The sequence below is a fragment of the Neophocaena asiaeorientalis genome, unplaced genomic scaffold (assembly GCF_003031525.2).
Source record: "Neophocaena asiaeorientalis asiaeorientalis breed wild unplaced genomic scaffold, Neophocaena_asiaeorientalis_V1.1 scaffold427, whole genome shotgun sequence".
NCBI classification, from domain to species: domain Eukaryota; kingdom Metazoa; phylum Chordata; class Mammalia; order Artiodactyla; family Phocoenidae; genus Neophocaena; species Neophocaena asiaeorientalis.
The window spans coordinates 2,248,822-2,268,958 of NW_020172280.1; the positions used below are offsets into that span (position 1 = coordinate 2,248,822).

The following is a 20,137-nucleotide window of genomic DNA, read 5'->3' on the forward strand; positions in this document are numbered from 1 at the left end:
AAGGTTCACAGGGAAGTAACCTTGCTCAGAGGTAAGCACATTACAGTTTTATTTTGGCCAAGGGAGGCACCATCTGTAAACATCTTTAAATTTTTTTAGCATATGAAACTCAACTCCTACTCTGCAGTGAGTTGCTCACAGGAGTGGCAACCAACCAGGGGACAGCAAATCCCAGTTTCTCGCTTCGCGCTCCCCCTGCCTAAGCCTGCTGTTCTCCCCTTCCCTCCCTTTTCTACTTGGTATGGGCGTGTAGTTAAATATGCTGAACTTCAATGAGAACGTCACGTGTCTCCAAGGGTTGATGCTGACAGCACTCGAGCCCCGTGGGAGCTGCGACACGGGTGGCTCGGGCCAGATATGCTTATGTACACGTTCACACAAAAACTTCTGTCTTCCAGAATCACAAGATGCACCCCAATATACTGTTTTTACTCCATTTGAATCTATTTAATCTGGGATTGAGATACCAGAGGAAGTTTTCTATACTTTAAGGTAATTTTAATTTTTTAAATGTAGAAAACATTTCCCTTATGATTTTACCAAAATATAAATGCCAGCACAAATACCATCTCAAATACCCCAGAGACTAGCTGAAGTGCTTTCTGGCTTCACTTACCTAATATTGCACTGTTAAGAGCTGAGCACACAGGTTCTCTCTGAATTGGGTCAAGCTGATTTCCAACTGGGCTGTTCCAAGGATCTGAATAGGCTAGTAAACTGAATGCATCCTGTTGAAAACACAGCAATTTGGTTTTTAATTCAAACAGTTCAGCGACTGTGCTCACCATGGTTACACGTTGAGAGAAAGGTAAAAATACGGCTTTAAGGCACCAGACTAACACAAGCCCATTTACCCCTGTGACTAGGAGGCTATCTATTTTTTTAACAATTAGCTTATGCAGCAAAGCCTAATTTGTTTTCATTTTTCTTGTAAACAGCCATTTTCATCATCTACCCCTTATCCCTACAACACATGCAGAACAGAATAGAATAAAAACGGAAAAAACTTAATTCCTGTGGAACGGGCTATATATTACTGGTTAAAGTAAAGAGAAAGAGAAAACATTTAGGACCACTACTATGAATTTGACATTAAAAGGTTAGGACCAGCCCATGTATTTTTTTAAACACATGTGGGAACTGAGCGTATCTCACTGGACGTCATCTTCTCAAACTCAGTAATCAACAAAATTAAACTGGCTCCGCTTCAGGAACACTCAGTAGTTCCAGCCATCCTCAAGCCGCCCCTCCTGAAGTAACTGACACACAGTCTTCTTTTCAGACGACGGCTCTGTCTTCCTGTCATCTTTCTGTGGGGAGCACATAACTACAGTGGTTTCAGACATTGGCTTCAAGTTAAGCTGCATCACCAGAGTGGCCTTTGGCAAGAACAACCTTCCTAAGTATGAGTATCATCATTTGTATAATGGGGATTATAAGAGGCCCTATTTCACAGTTTATGAGGACTAACTGAGCTAAACGAAATTAGTAATGTCAGCTCGCTCTAATCTTTCAGTAAAAGATAAATTATCGTTTTTGCCAGAAGCCAGCGCCCTCATCCAGAGTAACATGATACAGATACAGGAAGACACCGCACACCTTCCCAGTTGAGACGGCGCGTGGAGAGGCGCTGGGGAGACCAAACCAGTGAATTCGGTAGCACGACACTCAAACTGCTGCTCGTTGAAACGTGGAAGACAGATTCCTAAAGAATAGCACCTCCCACGTGAAGCTGCTCCGGCACCCCTCTAGCCATCTCGTTAGTGGGGGTGAGGCTTCCTGGTCAAGCCTGCTCTTGCCCTTTCTTATCTGAATTGGCCTCTACGTTGTGCCCGTAAAGCAGAGCTGTGCGGCCTGAGGCTACAGACAGGGATACACGGGGCACCTCCACTGCCCTACACTGCTGAGTATCTCATTCACATGAGACTTCTGGCCACAGTTATTAATGAAAGTTCTTTGAAGAATTTATACTAGTTTGAATCCCCTGCAGCTACTCACAGGTGCTAGTAGATACAAGGAGAGAAAAAAAAAGCTTCATATACCTGCTGATTGCAAGATCTGCTTCCTAACAGTATTTAAGATATTTTATGCATCTCACAAAGCTACTAGATTCTACTTCTGGTTCCCCCCCAGTCCAAATTTATTGATGGAGAAAATTAATATCTGATATCCTGTGAAGCTAACTCTAATCACGTTATTTCTAAAGACTGAGCTTTGCTCAAGACTTAATTCACCCCACAACCATCTAATGAGGTACCATCCCTATAGCGCAGATAAATTTTAAAAGACAGACTAAAGAATCTGTGCAAGGAATAACTGCTACATCATTACTTTAAGCACAGAACTATCCTCTTGCGTCTACATCCTGACATGCTACCAAGAAGGTGAAATGCTGTAGTCCCCAAAGTCAAATCAAGACCATTCTGTCAAATACACCTTCTAGCATTTAAAACAAAATTCACAGAAAAAGATAATGATGGTAGTAATTTACTGTGCACTAATGTTGTGTGAGGCAATGTTTCAAGCGCTAATGTGTATCATCTCATTTAATCCTCGCAATAACCTTAGGAGGTGGTCACTACTATGCCCATCTTAGACGCGAACTGAGGCAGTGAGAGATTACCACCACACGGTACTGTACTTCTTTTAGTAGGATACAGTTTCTTTCTTTTAATTACCAATCTAAATATTAAGAGGAAAAAAGTCTAAAATTTTACCCCCATATTTTCACTATAGCTGAACAAATATTTATTGGACACAGACGGGGACCACCAGGACCTCATCACTGTTTCGAGGACTCACACAGTCCTGTGGGGAAGGCAGACATGTAAACGATGTACCGTGTATTGCTTATTAACAGAGTGTATTGTGTCACAAGAAGCAATCACAGATATAGGCTCAAGCTACATGGAAACTGAGGCTGGAAAGGAGAAAAGGCATGGCTGGAACCACGGGTAAGGGCTTAGATCCTAAAACACCCTAAAAATCACACTAAAAAGCTTCCACTTTTTCCAATAAGGCAAGAGTTTTACATAACGGAGCGATATGGATTAGACTTGATTTTAGATGGATCACACAACACTATGAAGCACAGCTTGCAAGTAGAGTGAAGCTTTAAGCAAGAAAACTGAAAAACCCTTAAAAAAAAAAACAAAAACCGGTTTACACCATCAAGTTCCCAGGAGTAAATATCTAGAACTTCATCTTTCTTTACAAGGGGAATGAAATCAGCAAAGCAACCTTAATGTTTTAAATTCTGCTGTAAGACTAATTGGTGAGAGTAACCAAAGAAATGCAAATAAGCAATTTTGAGATACATGCTAAACCCAGTAAAGTACAATTAAGGTATTAGTGCCACCGGCACATCCCTTTATTACTGCTGATAAGTTGGTAGACGTTTCTGGAAAGCAACACAGCAACACGTAGCAAGAGCCACAATAATTGTATCCTTTGACTCAATAATTCTATTTCTGGGACTTTATTCCAGTGGAATAATTTTAAGGAAGAAACAAAGATACATGTATAAAGATGTTCAAAGCATTTTTTAAAAGGCAAATAGAAAATCTAAAAATAGAGCAATGCTTAAATAAACTGATATAGCAACACACTAGAATATCATGTAGCCATTTAAAAATAATTGTCAATAACGCATAGAAACTGGAAATACATTTTTTATGATGATAGGAACAATACAAATAGGATAACTACAATTACCAACCAGATAAAATATATGCCCATGCGATTTAAGGCACAAAACTGAAAATACCTGTTAAATATCATGGTATTATGGGTTACTTTTTGTTTTAGAAAAAACATTACCTCAGTGGGAAAATTTCTGACAAAGTGTGACATTTAGGTAGGATTCTCAAACTGTACTTACACTTGGCTTGAACTCTGTAGCAGTTTCCAAACGGGGTGCGTCTAAAGTCACTAGACTGAGAGCTACCTGCAGCTGGGGCTGCTCGCTCTAACCTGACTCTCCCGGCCCTCCAGCAGGAGCCCTGCTGCTCTGCGCAAGCGCAGTGAACAGCTGTTGACGATTCAGGGGGCTCTCCCGGGAGCCACTGGCAGATTCAGGCAGGTAAGCAACAGAAACAAAAGACAACAGGAAAACAGGAAAGGAAGACCGAGAAGGTCAGGAAAAGGTCAAGAGAACCACGGCTGCAGCAGGCAGGCCGCCCAGCCCGTGTTTAGCACAGGTGGGCTACTCCAAGGTCCGCGGTGCGCCTGCTACTCCGCGACTGAGGGGAAGCACAACACGCGTGTACCTTACGGCAACTTCGGTAAGTCTCAAGCCGGCCTTAACCAAATCCTGTCCCTCTACACATGTATGCATGCTTCAGAAGTCTGTGCAAATTCAAACAAAACTAAAGATAAAAAAACCCATTTCAACCACCCATGACCTGAAGTGAAGAATAAAAGAAAACAGTAGTTTCTAAACCTTCTCAAGCAGGGCAAAAAAAAAAAGTTCTCTTTGTGTTACCCTCAAATCCTCCAGCATTGTTCTTTAGGTACTTAGAAGCTGGATCAGCCACCCATCTTATCTCTTACCTGGATCAAGATAAGTTTGGGGAATGGGAGAGAAGCAGCTCAGAATGTTAAGACAATCTCTTGAAGTAGTTGGCATTTGCTTAGAAGTCAGAGGTACAAAATCAAAGCCATCCACATTCTTTAGATGATGAATTACATCTTCACTTAATTCAATATATAATCAAGGAATATCTTTGAGGATAGGCCATGTAATGCCACTTCCTGTGCTTCATGCAAATTAGAATCAAAGAATAAGCAATGGGGTGAAATTTTCAAAGGGACTACATAAAATCATACTCCATCAGCATAAAGTATTAACAAGAAAACAGAGTCAGATGACCCAGTGTAAAAAAGCCTATGATTTCTTTTTTAAAAACATTTCACATCCCCAAATATCTCCTGAAACATCAGTTCTCAAAGCACGATCCAGGGACAACTGGGTTGAAGATCCTTTCAGGGTCTCTTGTGAGGGCAAAACTATTTTCATAGTAATACTAAGATATTACTTGCTCTTTTCTCACTCTCATTCTTTCAAAACTATACAGTGGGGTTTTCCAGAGGCTACATGTGTGTTATATCACAACAGACTGAATACAGAAGTAGGTATGAGAATCCAGCTTATCATTTACTAAACCTAGCATGAAAGAGATTTACAAAAATGTAAAGCAGGGCCACTCTTCTCGTTATTTTTGTTTATTTTAGGAAGATAAACACTTATGAAAGATAACAATGACTTATTATTTTGAAATGAATTAATAATTTTAGTATTAATTTCTAGTACAGTAAAATCAATAAATATAACTTATACAAACAAGAGCCCTTTGGGAATCTTTAATAGTTTTTAACGTGTTTAGATACCAAAAAGGTTGAGAACCACTGCCCTAAAACAACCCCAGTACCTAGCAAAGAAGTTTCCCAAATGGATAGCTTTGGATATGTGAAATAATAACAAAGCCTGAGAAGTTTCTTAGCACTGTTGATATCAGAAAAGATTCTCAAAGTTGTATAATGATGAAAATTCCCAGTATGGAAAAATCAAGTTATGCATGCCTTTTTATCTGGAGGTGTATATAGGTGGCTTCTTAACCCATCCTAGACTAGACAGGTGCTCTACTGAGGCTACAGTGCATGTAGCTGGGACGGGTTTTTTTTTGGGGGGGGGGGGACTGATTTTATGCCATATTTAGCACTACTACGTGTTGCTCGCTGGCCCTCTCTCAGTTTAGGTCAGGAAGGGATGGCAGGAGTCTTGAGTCTCGCCCTCTCCTATACCCAAGCATCAGTGTCAAGACCACTACGTGCATCTCCCCTTCGTTTTTTGGGCTTATTTCAAAACATTCAGGAGAAGATATTTGTAACAAACCAACTTTGAGCCCAACCTCATGCAGGACAAACAAAAAACTACAATGGCTAGGTTCATGTTTCACAGGTGTACAGGGCTGGTGGGCCTTCTATGAACATGAAAAAAACCTCATCTCTACCACTAACTGCAATGCTGACTTAAGGTAGGCAAAACTCCATCTTTAACTGCTACACAGAACTGTGGCTAACTTAATGAACTGTTTCCATTTTCTCCATCTCACTATATCCAGCGCAGGCATCAATCCAGAAGAGACTTGAAGACGTGTTTTATCTCTTCTCTGTGAAAGATGACCCAACCCTTCACCAATCTCAAAAGAAAAGCCACACGTTATACATTCAATTTGCTGCAACCCTGAACAATCTCTACTAAAGTAAAAATATCTCAAATTTATAGTTTTATCAGCACACCCACATTTCTCCTAATAACTCTGCCAATTTTATAGCCGAGAAAACTAAGAAAGCAAGTTGACAAGGGGCACACAACACCGGTAAGTGGCAGAACTGAGATTTAATCTGTATGTTGTACAGACGTCCAGCGCCTGTCCAGTAGAGCCGGGCTGCCGAACCCTGCCGCGTGTCCGCACCCTCAGCCGGGCTGGAAGCCAGGGAGGGGCGCGCGTCCAAGTTCCCAACAGGAATTCCAGGGTTGCTCAATGTGTTACAAAACTACATTTTAGTTCCTCTGACACGTTTGTAAGTTTTCAAGGGAAAACAAACTTACCTTCAACATTTTTTTATTTGCTGTGTTCTTGCCGCACTCTCTCCTCAGCTGCTCACTCATCGCTTGTAGCTCTCTTCCGAAGTGAATCATTCTTTCTATGGCGGCTTGACTTCCTCCACACAGCTGGCGTCTTAACTGGCTTGAATCAACTTCTGTAAGCAAAACGAACAGGTATTTTACTACCTTACATCTGCAGTACAATGGAGAAATGAACATAAACTGCTTACAACATTTTGGACGTTTCATTTAGTAATTACTTCCTAATATTTTACCTAAATATGCAGATTTTTAATTTAATGTGGAACTTTGTAGCTAAAAGGTACCCTTTATCTAGGCCTCAAGAGTCTAGGATCCAATACCCAGCTTTCAGTTGAAAGTCAGGTGACAAATCTTTCAGTGTTAGGATGTACATATGTCTCAGGGAAATTTTTATGAAAGGTTAATAATAAGCACGATTTTCTAAAACTACAGCAACATGAAAAAAAGAAAGAAAGAAAAAAGTAGTGCTTCTCAGGCTACTTTAACTGACAAAGAACAGAGATAGAAGGTAAGAAAGACTGAATGACTCCAGTAAAAACACAGAAGACACCACATACTAATCAAAAGGGTTAATTATACTACTTTTAGGAAAAAATTTTACAGTGTATATCTTGACTGACAATAATCACTGATCAATAACAAACAGTGTAAGTCACTAATAACAACAACATCATAAATGATAAATCACTAATGATAATGATAATAGTTACTGTTTACGAAGCACTTACTTTGTGCTATTAGCTTTTTGCAGATCAGCTATGAGGCAGTTATTATTATACCCATTTTACAGATGAAGAAACTGAGGCAAAGAGCTCCTAAGTAATTTGTCCAAGGTTACACAGCTAGTTAAGTGGCAGTTGCAGAATTCAAATCCAGGTGATCTGGCTCTAGAACTCCTGCTCTTAATCACTATGCTCAAATTACTCTTGGAATGTTGAGGTTGCCTGCTGATATCTGATAGAGTGAAGCTAGGCTGCCTGCCTTTTCAGTCATACTCCTTGCTTGAAAGAGTGAATTATGCATTGGAACACACAATCCTCAACAACGAGGTGGTTGTGTAATACAAGTTTGCATTTATAAAGTAATTTCTAACAATCTGAATAAATACCTTTTAATCTCAAAATACTAAGAAATCTAATGTTCTGACAAATAAGAATTTATAAGCTTCAATAATTTTCACTCTCCAATTGATGGGAAAGTTTGCTGATGGCTTAACTTTTCGGTACACTTTACTACACAAGTTGTCAACAAAGTAAACTTATGCGTGCGAATGTATCTGTCAGCCACATGTTCTGAGGGGGCAGGAGCCAGGGGCTGTCAAATGCAGGCGCCTACTATCTGCCAGGCGCTGGGCTGCGCATAGTCACATATATTCACATTGAATGAATTTAAGAAAGTCTGATGAGAACTTATAAAATCATCTCTACCCATTTGGCCTTTATTGGCTATACTGAAATAGGTATAAAAACTTTTCATATCTCCAACCTTAGCTGTCCTAAAGGATATTTGACACTAAGAAGTTAGCACTCCTACATTAATGAAAGCACTACAGTTGTGCAGAAACAGTTCAGCAAAGAAGATACTAAAAACTTAAACTCTACTCTCTCTAGCAACCCACTCTCACAAGAAATTTTAAGGGAAGTAATATGTATCGCTATGAAATCCAATGGCACACACATCTTTAAATCTGATTTGTGCTCATCAGCTGTGAATCAGTACAAAACATAACCTTGGAGTCATCATTTTTTATTAAAAATGTAAGAAATATCACTGCAGACCCATTTCGGTGTCACAATCTTCCATTTCGTGGTCATGTTTAGAGCTACCATTTAGGAAACCATTGGATGAAGTTTCTCCAACTCCATTGGAGTAGTGATCTGTTTCCATGTCTACATCATTACTGAAAATGAAAAAACAAACCTAATTTTAGAAATAGCATACTTGCAGCTTAGTTTAAAATAAATTACTACTCAACTACAGAGCCTACGTATAAACTGACTTCACAAGGCAACAGCAACCTGGAATAAAGGTATTTAGTTACATCCTGAATGTATTCAAAGCCCAATCTGTAGCTGACCTTTAACAACTCTGTACTCCTGGAGATAAAGTACATGGACTAAAATGTAGTGGTTTGATGACTCCCAATCAATATGGAGAAATCATTTTTCAGCACGTATTTTCCCACTATTTTTCAAACTCAGATCTGCTCTCCATTCTTTGTTAATCAACTCCTGCCCCAGAATCCCTGGCCCTCACCCCAGCATGCACTTGCAGCGTGTAAGGGAAACCCTCCCTCTCAAACTACTCCTGGAACCCACCTCTCTTCACCTCTTTCCCCACCCTCATACTCGACTCGCTTCTAGACTATTTTTTTCACTAACAGCCTTGATGTTTTGGCATTTGTCCTCACTACTCAAAAATATACTCTTTCTCAATGGCAAGTAATAACCTGAAAAACTACTCAGTCTCATCCCTTCATACCTTCCCAGCACCCAACACTATTTTTCTCTCACAGGCTTTCTTATTGGTGAAGATTCTCGAGTATTTTTGCTGCATCTTACTTTTTAAAATGCTGCTCTGGAGATACTTAGGGCATCGCCAATTCTCACCTACGTCACGTTGCCTGAACGAATGGCATGTGCTGACAGTTCCACGGGGCCATGCTGAACTCGTCAATATTTGCCCTTCAGATCCTTCCACACCCCAAGCAACAATATCTAACCATCCAAATTTCTCCTATGAAGATCTAGGTTATGATTATACAGCTCAGAAGGAAACGCTTGATGAAAATTTAGAGAATATTTAAATAAAAATGATCTTTTCTCATTAAAAAGGCAATGTTTGTAGAAAAAAAAAAAAACATCGAATGCAGATAAGCAAAAAGCACCTTATGCATAATAATGCCAGCAAAGGTAACCAATGGTTAACAGCTTGGGTGCGTGGGCACGCGTGGGTGCATACATACTTCTATCCGTAAGACCTATCAGGGTAAAAAGGCCCATAGAGATCTAGGAAGAAGAGGGCAATGGCCCCAGGACATTCCTGTCAGTCAGAAAAGCTTGTTTAGTATCTTGATGAAATTTGAGAATTGATAAGAAAAAAACCAAACTTTGAAAATAATGTTTAATTTAAGGGAAATCCTTAAGATCGTAGCTTTTAGTGATCTTATTAATATACTAAAGTGCATTTTTCATAATCCAATATAATATTTGAGAGGGATACTTTCATTCAACACACATTTAAGAGCCTCTGGGCCATGCTCTGTGTTAGGTGCTAAGGATATAATGAAACAGCCCCTGCCCTCCAGGAGTGAACAGCCTAGAAAAAGCTAATAAAGTTATTATAGTACAGAGACTCAGTTCTGTGATGAAAGCTCCACAAGGAGTGACACAACATTTGGCGGGGATATAAATCAAGGAAAACATCCTGGAAGAGGTAACATCTGAAGTTGAGTTTTACAGCTTGAACAGAAGTTAGGATGGGGGAGAAGAAGGAGCGGGGGGAGAAGAGCATTTCTGATGGGGGGTAACGGAGAAGGCACAAGTCTAGAAGTCAGACGTCCCAGGAAGTAGTCACAGCTCTGCAACTTACTAGTTACTAATTATTGACCTTAAAAAAAAAAGTCATTTACTTCTCTGGTACTCAGCTCTACATCTGTAAAATGGTTTTCACAGTTAATACCATCTTTGCCTACTTCACGATACCGTTGGTAAGGAAAGCCATTACCAACTAGAAAGTAACTGTTACTGCTTAACAGCTTAAGACAGTTTAAAAGCTTACTTTCTTCTATACTGCACACAAAAGAGGATGCTGTGTCATCAACCCCTTCCGTTAAGCTTGCTTCCCTCAACTCAGGTAATAATAGGTCTCTTTAGCAACTTCCTGCCACGAGGATAGTATTTAAGAGAAAAACTCATGAAGAAACTGCAATCCTACCCTCAAACTATGGTAGAACCCTCTAACAATGATAAAGTACTAATATACTATAAAGTACAATGATGTACTAAAGGCTTAACCTTTTAAATTTCCATACAAAATTTTCACAATATTCTAATCTTATATTTTCTAGTTATGTCATCTCTACTGACTACCCTGACCTCCTCAGCAAGAGAGTCTATTTTCCTACTGTTCTTCTCATACCATTTTTGTGGACTTCATTATCACCTGTACCACACAATACCATTACTTCAGTACATTTTTGTCATTTGTGACAGATAACCTGGAAATTCTGATTAATCTCCAAATTTGTGAAAACAGATTTTTACACGTACTTCTTTCTCCAGAGTCATATTTCCATTAAGAGTCATGGTAAACGTTAGGTTCTCTCTCCTTCAATGGGAGAATTTTGCACTGATAAACATTCCCCCAAAACGCAGTGTGACCAATCAATTCACGTTCTAAGACCAAACCAACATCAAGCTGATAAAATCCATAAGAACTTGCTGTCACACATTAGCGTTCAATTCAAATGAAACCTTCAGGTTTCATGAATAGTAAACCTGAGTTATGTCATAGTATGCTGACAGAGACATCTCTTCTCTCAAAGCTCTTCGAGTGTAGACCATGCCTAGCAGTGTCTGACACCCGACAGGTTCTCAATACTCTCCTCGCACTGTGTATTTTTACTAAATGACTTAACCATCTGTTATACGCAAGCTACTTAAAGATAGGTTCTCATCAACAAATATTTTTTGTAAAGTTAGTTATTTGGAACTCAGGAAACACTTCACACACTTACACCAAAAAACCCACACACAAAGAAAAAAAATAGTTGTAACTGTATCAGATGTTAACTGCAGAGGTTAAATATACTAAAGGAAACATAACAAGTGGCTTGTACGTAACCACCTGTACGGGTCTGCGGTGGCAGGAAGATGAAATGCAGAACCCTGGATGTGTCCCTATCACCCCACTAGAGGGAAGAGTGACGTAGAGGAAGGGGAAGGAACAGAAGGATGAGCCTCCATGAACTCTAGGAGAACAGAAAGCTTTGGAGAACTTACTCCCCACCCCTTTAACCTCTGGGGGCTTGGGAACGCTCAGAGCCCCACTATGGACCATCTAACTCAATTTCTCCAAATTATTAAAAATGATGACATCTATAATTAAAGTTGCTTATAGTAATGCAAAAGCTAGGGATATTGTTACCTGGTGAAGTTGTTAACTTGCTGTGACCTTGACATGTTTATACTGTTCAGTTCTGGTACATTCAAACTGGACGACTGGTGTTTACTATGGCAGTATGACTGATGTGCTTTATTTGATATTACACCATTACTACAACTTTCAAAACCTGGGAAAAAAGAAAGAGAAACTTTACAAAAATAGAAACAAACACATAAGGTTGTAACAGATGTACCATATTCTGATCATGTATTTAAGACTTTTATAATGCAGGAAAGTCAATGGACTACTTAAATAGAAAACAAATGGATAACTTCTTTGAAAGAACATAAGGTTACTTAATTGTGAGCTGTCATCTCCTCCCGTACTTATTGAAGGCTTAATTATAGGTCTCATTTAATCCTCACAACCCCCCAGCCCCTGCCCATGAAGCCCAGAGTTATCATAACCCCATTTTACATATGAATACACCGAGGCTAAGAATCTGTCCGAGCCTCACGTGACACATGGTGTCAGAGGGGTGGTGACTAAGGACACAAACATGAGAATCCCGCACACTGTGCAGGATGGTGATGTAAACAGGCTGAGAGGCAGCAACGTAGAAAGGTATATGCTAAGTGAGAAAAAGCAAAGGTGTGGCTCTACTCTTTGAAAGGACAGGAAACAGTATTTGATTTCTGCTTTAGAACATTAAATGTACAGAGGAAAGATAATACCTTGGGAAAAACAGAATTAAAGAGACAAGCAAAGAAAAAAGACTGAGAAAGATCAGAAATAAACCTGCAGAAGTGATGTCATAAAAGCCAAGAAAGGAGAGGATTTTAATTAAGAGAACACCAAAGGCCTTGGTGAGTCCAGAAAAGAATAGGAGGAAATGAACAGGCAGAGCTGACTCTTGCTGGCAGCTTGGCTGGGAGAGTGAGCAAGAGGCAGTCGGGCTAGGTGGCTGGGTATGGTGATCGGTGGCTCCAGACACCACAGCCACGTCACCACCTTTATAGTTATCCTTTCCTAAAACACACAATTACCTTCTCATTACCAAATATCTCCGATTTAATTTCTAGAGACAACTTGAATGTTGCCCTTCATTTATGGAGATCTGTTAATAAACTGTTTTTAGAAACAGCTCATCTTTAAGTCACTTCCTGGTACTAAAAACACGTGAATCTGACCCACCCACAATTTTTCCTCCAGAACATCTTGAGATCAAGTATACAAATGTGCCAAACGCCTAGCAGAAATGTCTAGATTTTTAAAAAAATTTTATTTTGGTTCAAAACCACGAAGAAGGGTAAAAATTTTAAGATAACGTCGTAAGACTGAACCTCACCAGAAAAATGTGCAGCATTTCCTTTGCCTGATGCTAAACTGTGGACACTCATTCCGTGGCTGGGGCTCATACTTGGACTACTAAAAGGTCGAGGACTCACAGGGTAACTGTCTTGAGATTTTGGACTTCGGCCTCCCAAACATCGTACTTCACTATCTGTACCATTCACCATTTCTATAAACTGACGCACTCTAAAAAGAGAAAAGAAAAATTTACTCACATGATCTTCAAATTACTGTTTGTTTATTTAATAGCAACAGATTTCTGAAAGGAAATATTTTAAGAACTTGTATTTTTATCAGTAAATGTGGCCTTTAGATAGTATGCTAAAAATACTAAACATGGTTCCATATACTGTACTGCTTAGAATCAATTTAAAATTTTTCAGAAAAATGAGAGCATAATGCAAAAGACATTGTATCGCCTTTAATCAAGATTTACTAAGAAAATGAAAATCTATCTGTAGCTAAAATAAACAAACCAAAATGAACCCCATTTTTTTTAGCTAAAATAATCAAAATAATATTTGCACTTGGAAGCAAACCAAGCAGTACATAAGAACATCATGTACTTTTTTTTTTAACATCTTTATTGGAGTATAATTGCTTTATAAACATGTACTTTTATATACATACCTACCTACATACAAAATAAGAGCCTAAGTCCCCAAGTTTCCTCATCCCTCTTAACCAAAACAGGCCACATTTAAACTTTGATTCTAAAGCAAGACAATTTTGACACTGGGCTTAGAATTTCTGGTGCTTAAAGAGTTTAAATCTTAAACCTAATAACACCTGAATTTTAAAATAACGAAGATTCTTACGACCAATTAAAAAATGCCAAGTTAGGATGGTTATTATTTATGAAAAAAACAAAAACAAAAGAAACAGAAAACAAGTGTTGGTGAGGATGTGGAGAAACTGGAACTCTTGTGCACTGTTGGTGGGAATGTAAAACAGTGCAGGGCTATGGAACTGTGAGGACTAATTTTAAAAAAATTAAACACAAAATTATCATATGGTCAACAATTCCCCTTCTGAGTGTATACGCAAAAGAACTGAAAGCAGGGACTCTAACATATATTTGTACACCCGTTATGCTAAGTGAGACAAAGCAGTTACCAAGGACAAATATTTTATGATCCTATTTATATGAGGTATTTAGAGCAGTCAAATTCAAATTTATAGAGACAGAAAGTACAACGGTGGTTGCCAGGAGCTGGGGGGAGAGAGAGAAATGGGGAGGCAGTGTTTAATGCGTACCAAGTTTCAGTCTCAGATAATGAAAAAAGTTCTAGAAAGGGATGGTTGAAAAACAATGTGAATGTACCAGAAACAATGTAAATACCAGAAAACTGTACGTGCAAAAATTGCAAATTTTATGTATATTTTTACCACAGTTTTTTAAAATGCCCCAAACTTACTATAAGGCACCTTACAGGAGGAAAAATAGACACCCATCTTCTAAGTCAGACTTTCACATTCTTAGACACAGGGACAGAATGACAGAGTGCAAACACAAAGCAACAGCTGCCTTCTGCCCACAGTCCTCGACACAGAAGCACACTCTATAACCTGTCACTTAAAGGGGCTACATTACAAAATTATATCCGAATATCTGAAAGTATGAAAATAATTTTGATTATATAATACACACATGTATAATTAATATAACATTTTATTAAACTCACTTTAATGTGAAAAGGAGATTGGGGTTTCTTTCAAGTAAACTTGGGTATAACTGTTGTGTTGTTTCAATGGCTTCTCCCATTCTTCCTGCTAACACCAATTTCTGAATTCCTATTTAGAAAAAGAAAGCAAAAGATAAAATTTTTTTAAAAAGAATAGAAACAGAAACTTAGTGGATCCTCAAAAAAAATTTAGTAAAAAATCTTTAAATAAATTATGATTACTTTCCACTTCTTTTTCTAACTCAGTTTCTACTTCAACGAAAATTTTCAGACAAATTAAAAAATTAGAAAAACAAGTACTTTATTAAACTACTAAAAAACCCCACAAACTCGCATACAAGTAGCATAGGAAAAATACCTGTTAAGCAATACTGATGTACTAAACACTAAAATGAAAAAGATGGGTACATTATGGCATACACTGTGGTGATGATTTCATGGATATATACTTATCTCCAAACTCAGCCAGGTGTATATGCTAAGTATGTACAGTTTTTTTAACATGTCAACCATACCTCAATAAAAGTGGTTTTTAAAAAAAAAAAAAAAAAAAAATTATGATTACTTTCCACTTCTTTTTCTAACTCAGTTTCTACTTCAACGAAAATTTTCAGACAAATTAAAAAATTAGAAAAACAAGTACTTTATTAAACTACTAAAAAACCCCACAAACTCGCATACAAGTAGCATAGGAAAAATTACTGTTAAGCAATACTGATGTACTAAACACTAAAATGAAAAAGATGGGTACATTATGGCATACACTGTGGTGATGATTTCATGGATATATACTTATCTCCAAACTCAGCCAGGTGTATATGCTAAGTATGTACAGTTTTTTTAACATGTCAACCATACCTCAATAAAAGTGGTTTTTAAAAAAAAAAAAAAAAAAGACCATAGGAAACATTAAAGAAATAATATTCCAAGTGTCTTATCAAATACTATAACCTTTTGCACCCAGTACTACACGAATGCTAGCCTTTGCGTAAGACCTGAATCCAATAGCTACTCGGTGAGCAGTCCCTGTGGGTTAGATGATGGGGATACAAAGAGTAAGCGGTCACCTCCTGCTTGCCAGAGCTTACAACGCCGTGAGAAAGACAGGCAAGCATACGATTAGCTACAACGCAGTGTCATCAGTGCTATCACAGCAGTCTGACCTATAAAAAATTTGTTTTCATCCATCATGATCTTACCCGTAATGTCTTGTTTTTATCCCTATACTTTCATCAAGCCATGCCCTCCCTGATGGCCTAACTGCACCAATCTTTGGATGGCTACTGTGGACCAGCTGTTATGCTGACCTGCCCTGGTCAGAACAGACTCCACAGCTCTGGCCACAAGCACCAGGACCTAAGCCATAAATACTTAAGATCAATACTATCTTAAATTTAGACAGCAATTTAAATGCAAAGATACTTAAATTTATTTTACATGTTATCTCCACTAACATCTAATCGTGGACTACTTTACCAATTTAAAAAAACACTGTTTAGTAAATGTTTACTTCCTGAAAGCTCAAGAAAACATATTTTAAGAAAAAATGGCAAACATTTTTATAAAAATTTCTCCAAAATTGTATCTTTCTACATCCAGAATGCTAATAAGTGAATTTTTTAATGTAATCTTCAAAAATGTCAATAAAAATAAATTTCAGAGGCATAATTTCAAGTTAATATATTTGAAAAAATTTTAATTTAAAAAATAAAATTTCTAAAAATCAATGTAACCAAACCTATAATCTGAAAACAAGTGTTAGCCATGCACCACAGGGTCCTTACTTTGTCTATTCTTAATGGAAGCTAATTCTTCTAGAACGGTCTGGTCTGTAGATCTGGCAAAGGCCTCTGCTGTGGCACAGTACCCATGGTGGACTAAATAAGATGAAACCATTCTTAAAATAAAAAGAAGAAACACACATCTTTTAGTCAAGAGAATACATGCTTCATACTACAATTTATATAAACAAGGACTACTCTTGATATTACAAGACCAACCTATGCCGCTGGAACAATTAAGGCTTTAAGTACCTCAACTTTAAAATAAGTTTAAAAAGATCATTTTGTCTTATTCATGTCATATTTCCAAAAAGATAACTGCAAATGCTGAGGTGAGACTACTCTCCCGAGAAATAAGTATTACCAGAGAATCAAGGTCATTAAATGACTTTGACTCTTGGTACTCCATTATCCCCAGGTCCTTTCCTATTATTTCCCATCCTTATTCAATCGTACTAACCATACTTTCTATTTTACCTTTATCATATGAATTATCCTAGTCAAGTGTTGCCATTTTGTAAAATAAAACAATTTAAAAACAACAGATTAACTCTTTGTGTTCTGTAGTTGAACCATTTTCTTTATCCATCAGTTACATGAGATGGGATCACAAGGTGTGAACACAAAAAATACTAAGGCGAACCCAGAGAGAGAATCTTCCAGAACGGAGTCTATGAGGGTGACAGTCAGCCCTCTAATCTAAATCAGTTAGTGTGGTCGTGCACAGGACATTAATTCCTCAAATATGATTTACATGTAAGTGACGCTGCCAAAGAGAAAGTTTCTTTTTTTAAAAAGCTACCAAGTGGTGTTGGCATTTACCTCTAACCACAAAACGTTAGAAAAACTGTTGACTACACGATATTAACTCGAATACCCAATATATCTCTAAACACCCAACTTTTAAACCTGCCTCCATCCAGCACAACTAAGGGGTCCGTGAGAAAATGGTGCGAAGCAGTGGTTCAGGAAAAGGGGACTGAGGTGGCAGAGGGGAGGATCTCTAAGAACCAGATTTTTTTCATTTTATTTCATCTAATTATTCAAATTAATTTAAGAGGGTAGGGGAGAACCTCTTAAAATGGACTTCCCAGGAGGTCATGGTGAGTATCAATTTTCTGAAGCATGGGGTAGGGGAGGGTGCCCTCACTGAACCCTGGCTATAGGATTAAGATAAACAATGCTTCCTCTACAACTATCCTGCCATGTTGCTCAGTGGTAACCATTTTCAAAGCATTAAGAGATGTGACCCCCAGAGAGCAGTCTATCCTAGCTCCAACTCTAACTCATGGCAACTATGGGATTCTGAGTCAGTTTCACTATTCTTTCAACTGTGCAAGACAAAATACTAGTGTTGAGGCTCTGATAACAGCTCTAGGGAAAAAGCGTGTTTTCAGAATCATCATGATGTCCAAAATTATCTCCTCAAAAAAATATGCAAAGTTTTATTAGATTTGTAAATTTAAGACTGTTCAAAGCAAATATACAGACATTTAAGATGAACTGTGTCAAGCTTTAATTTTCTCAGGTTAGATTACAGTAGGGAGAATGACAATTTAAACTTACTGGTATTTATTTTAAAGTCTACACTATTTCAAGTTCTAAGAGCTACTATTCAGTACTACTGACATTCATGTGTCATGGCTAGCCTTTCAAGCAAAGGCACAGTCTAAAAAGTTGACTGTCACAGGAGTTACATTTTCCTGCTGACTTCCATATTGGAATTCTACCTTTTCATAAAAAGCTGCCTAAAAAAACAAGTTGAAAATTTTGGGTAAGAAATGAGTTGAGATAAGCAGTACTTTTATTGACACCCACTGTTTGCTCTGCTGCCGCCCATCCTCCACCACTGTTACTACTAACTCCTAAATATTTAACCCGCATTGAGGCATCTTAACTCCATACTCACTGTTCCTTGGTCTTTATTCCCTTTAGCTCCTCTTAAATGTCTAATTACAGAACACACAATAAGTAAATGGAGTTTTAAAAATTCCTTAAGCTGGAGGCTTTTAGTCAGGAAAAAAAAAAGGGATCCTAGTAAACAAAAATAGCTGATCTTATTCTTCCATAGCAACCCATTCACTGGAAAAATTTAGCCAAATCCTGAAACGTGAAATGTACACGTCAAGTCTGTATTCCGGTATGTAAATTACACCATTATTCTGATGCTTATCCTTACTGAGCAATAATTTATTCTTCGTAAATATTTACATTACTGCTGAACAACACAGCCAAGTTCATGTCCAAATACCACAATGCTGAATTACACAATCTAAATTCTCTTTCTGAATTTATCTTTTGCATTGGCACTATTAATAGTTGAATCATGTAGCCTATGGAAACCGTTAAATCCTGTTACTAAGGATAGCAAATGAATTAACCTAAGAGATCTAGTGTCACTTTATTTCTTCCAGCAAATTAATAAATCAGACTAAAACACAAATTTGGTATGTGTGTCACCAAATCAAACATTATTAATACATTAAAATCATTAGGATATATATTAAGAGATTAAAAAGCTTCAATAAATAGTCTTTCATACCAAAAGGATGAGATGTTTTACAAAAAATGTACTTCTGAATATGTCAATACACATTTCTTCACTTACTTTTGTATCATGGTCTGCCACTCTCCTTCTCGATCTCCAACAGGAAACCGGTCTATCTGTGCCTGTATTTTGGTTCTCCACTCTCGCATGTAATCTTCTATATCAAACACGAAAGGATGTTGCCCAAAATTAGCATCGACGACTTCTCCTGGTGTCTGGAGCCCCACAGTAGGATATAAATTGGGCTGTAAGACAAACACATTTTACTAAACATCTATCCCTGTTATGTTGAAAACATATTCACTCTTTCAAATGATACAGAACTACAAATTTACTTCATGAATATTTTAAAATCTCAATCAAAAACTAGTAGAGGAAGACTACAGCAAATCATCTAAAATACATTATATTGCTGGATGAAAACTATCACTTCCTGTAATCTAATCATCAAAAAAAATACGCAGCAACCTAAGCTACTTATTTATTCAGAGACCATGTGGCATTATACTTCTAATAAATGAAGACACCATTCTTGCTCTTAAGAATATGTCATATAATAGTTGTAGAGACTCAAGTATAACGCAGGTTTATCCTTCTATGTATGATATAAGCGATGCATTTCTAGAAAATGCACGTGAAGCTAGTTACTATGAAAGTACATCCTAACTGGGCACGTACTATTCTATAATTTCATTTATCTGTACGTCTGGGATGCTTTTATTAAGGGATCGTGATAAGAACTTAATTATAAGCAAAACAGTGCCATTAAGAATAGAGATTCTTTACATAAAAATAAAATGCGCACATTTCAAGAAAAAGAAAGGATGGATTTAAATATTCAGATTCATGAAGAAATGCATTTACTCCAAGATATACTCCAAGATTTCGAGGTAAAACAATCAAGTTTAATAGCGTCAAAAATTTTGTACAAAAATACAGGAGTCCTTCTTTTGGCTCTATCCCTAGTTGTTACATCTAAACGGAGAATAAGTTACTGAATGTCTACTAAACG

General features: G+C 37.7%; 1 protein-coding gene across 1 annotated transcript in view; it reads right to left on the reverse strand.

Annotated features, from left to right (window-relative positions):
* Positions 1 to 20,137, reverse strand: part of RANBP9 (RAN binding protein 9) — a 91,022-nt gene that overhangs the window by 2,966 nt on the left and 67,919 nt on the right. The window contains exons 8-15 of the mRNA XM_024764098.1: positions 19,186 to 19,370; positions 16,581 to 16,693; positions 14,797 to 14,905; positions 13,107 to 13,297; positions 11,801 to 11,945; positions 8,431 to 8,552; positions 6,614 to 6,765; positions 617 to 728 (exon numbers count right to left, since the gene is read on the reverse strand). Of these exons, the coding sequence (XP_024619866.1) occupies positions 617 to 728; positions 6,614 to 6,765; positions 8,431 to 8,552; positions 11,801 to 11,945; positions 13,107 to 13,297; positions 14,797 to 14,905; positions 16,581 to 16,693; positions 19,186 to 19,370 (1,129 nt within the window). The remainder of the gene's footprint in view (positions 1 to 616; positions 729 to 6,613; positions 6,766 to 8,430; positions 8,553 to 11,800; positions 11,946 to 13,106; positions 13,298 to 14,796; positions 14,906 to 16,580; positions 16,694 to 19,185; positions 19,371 to 20,137) is intronic.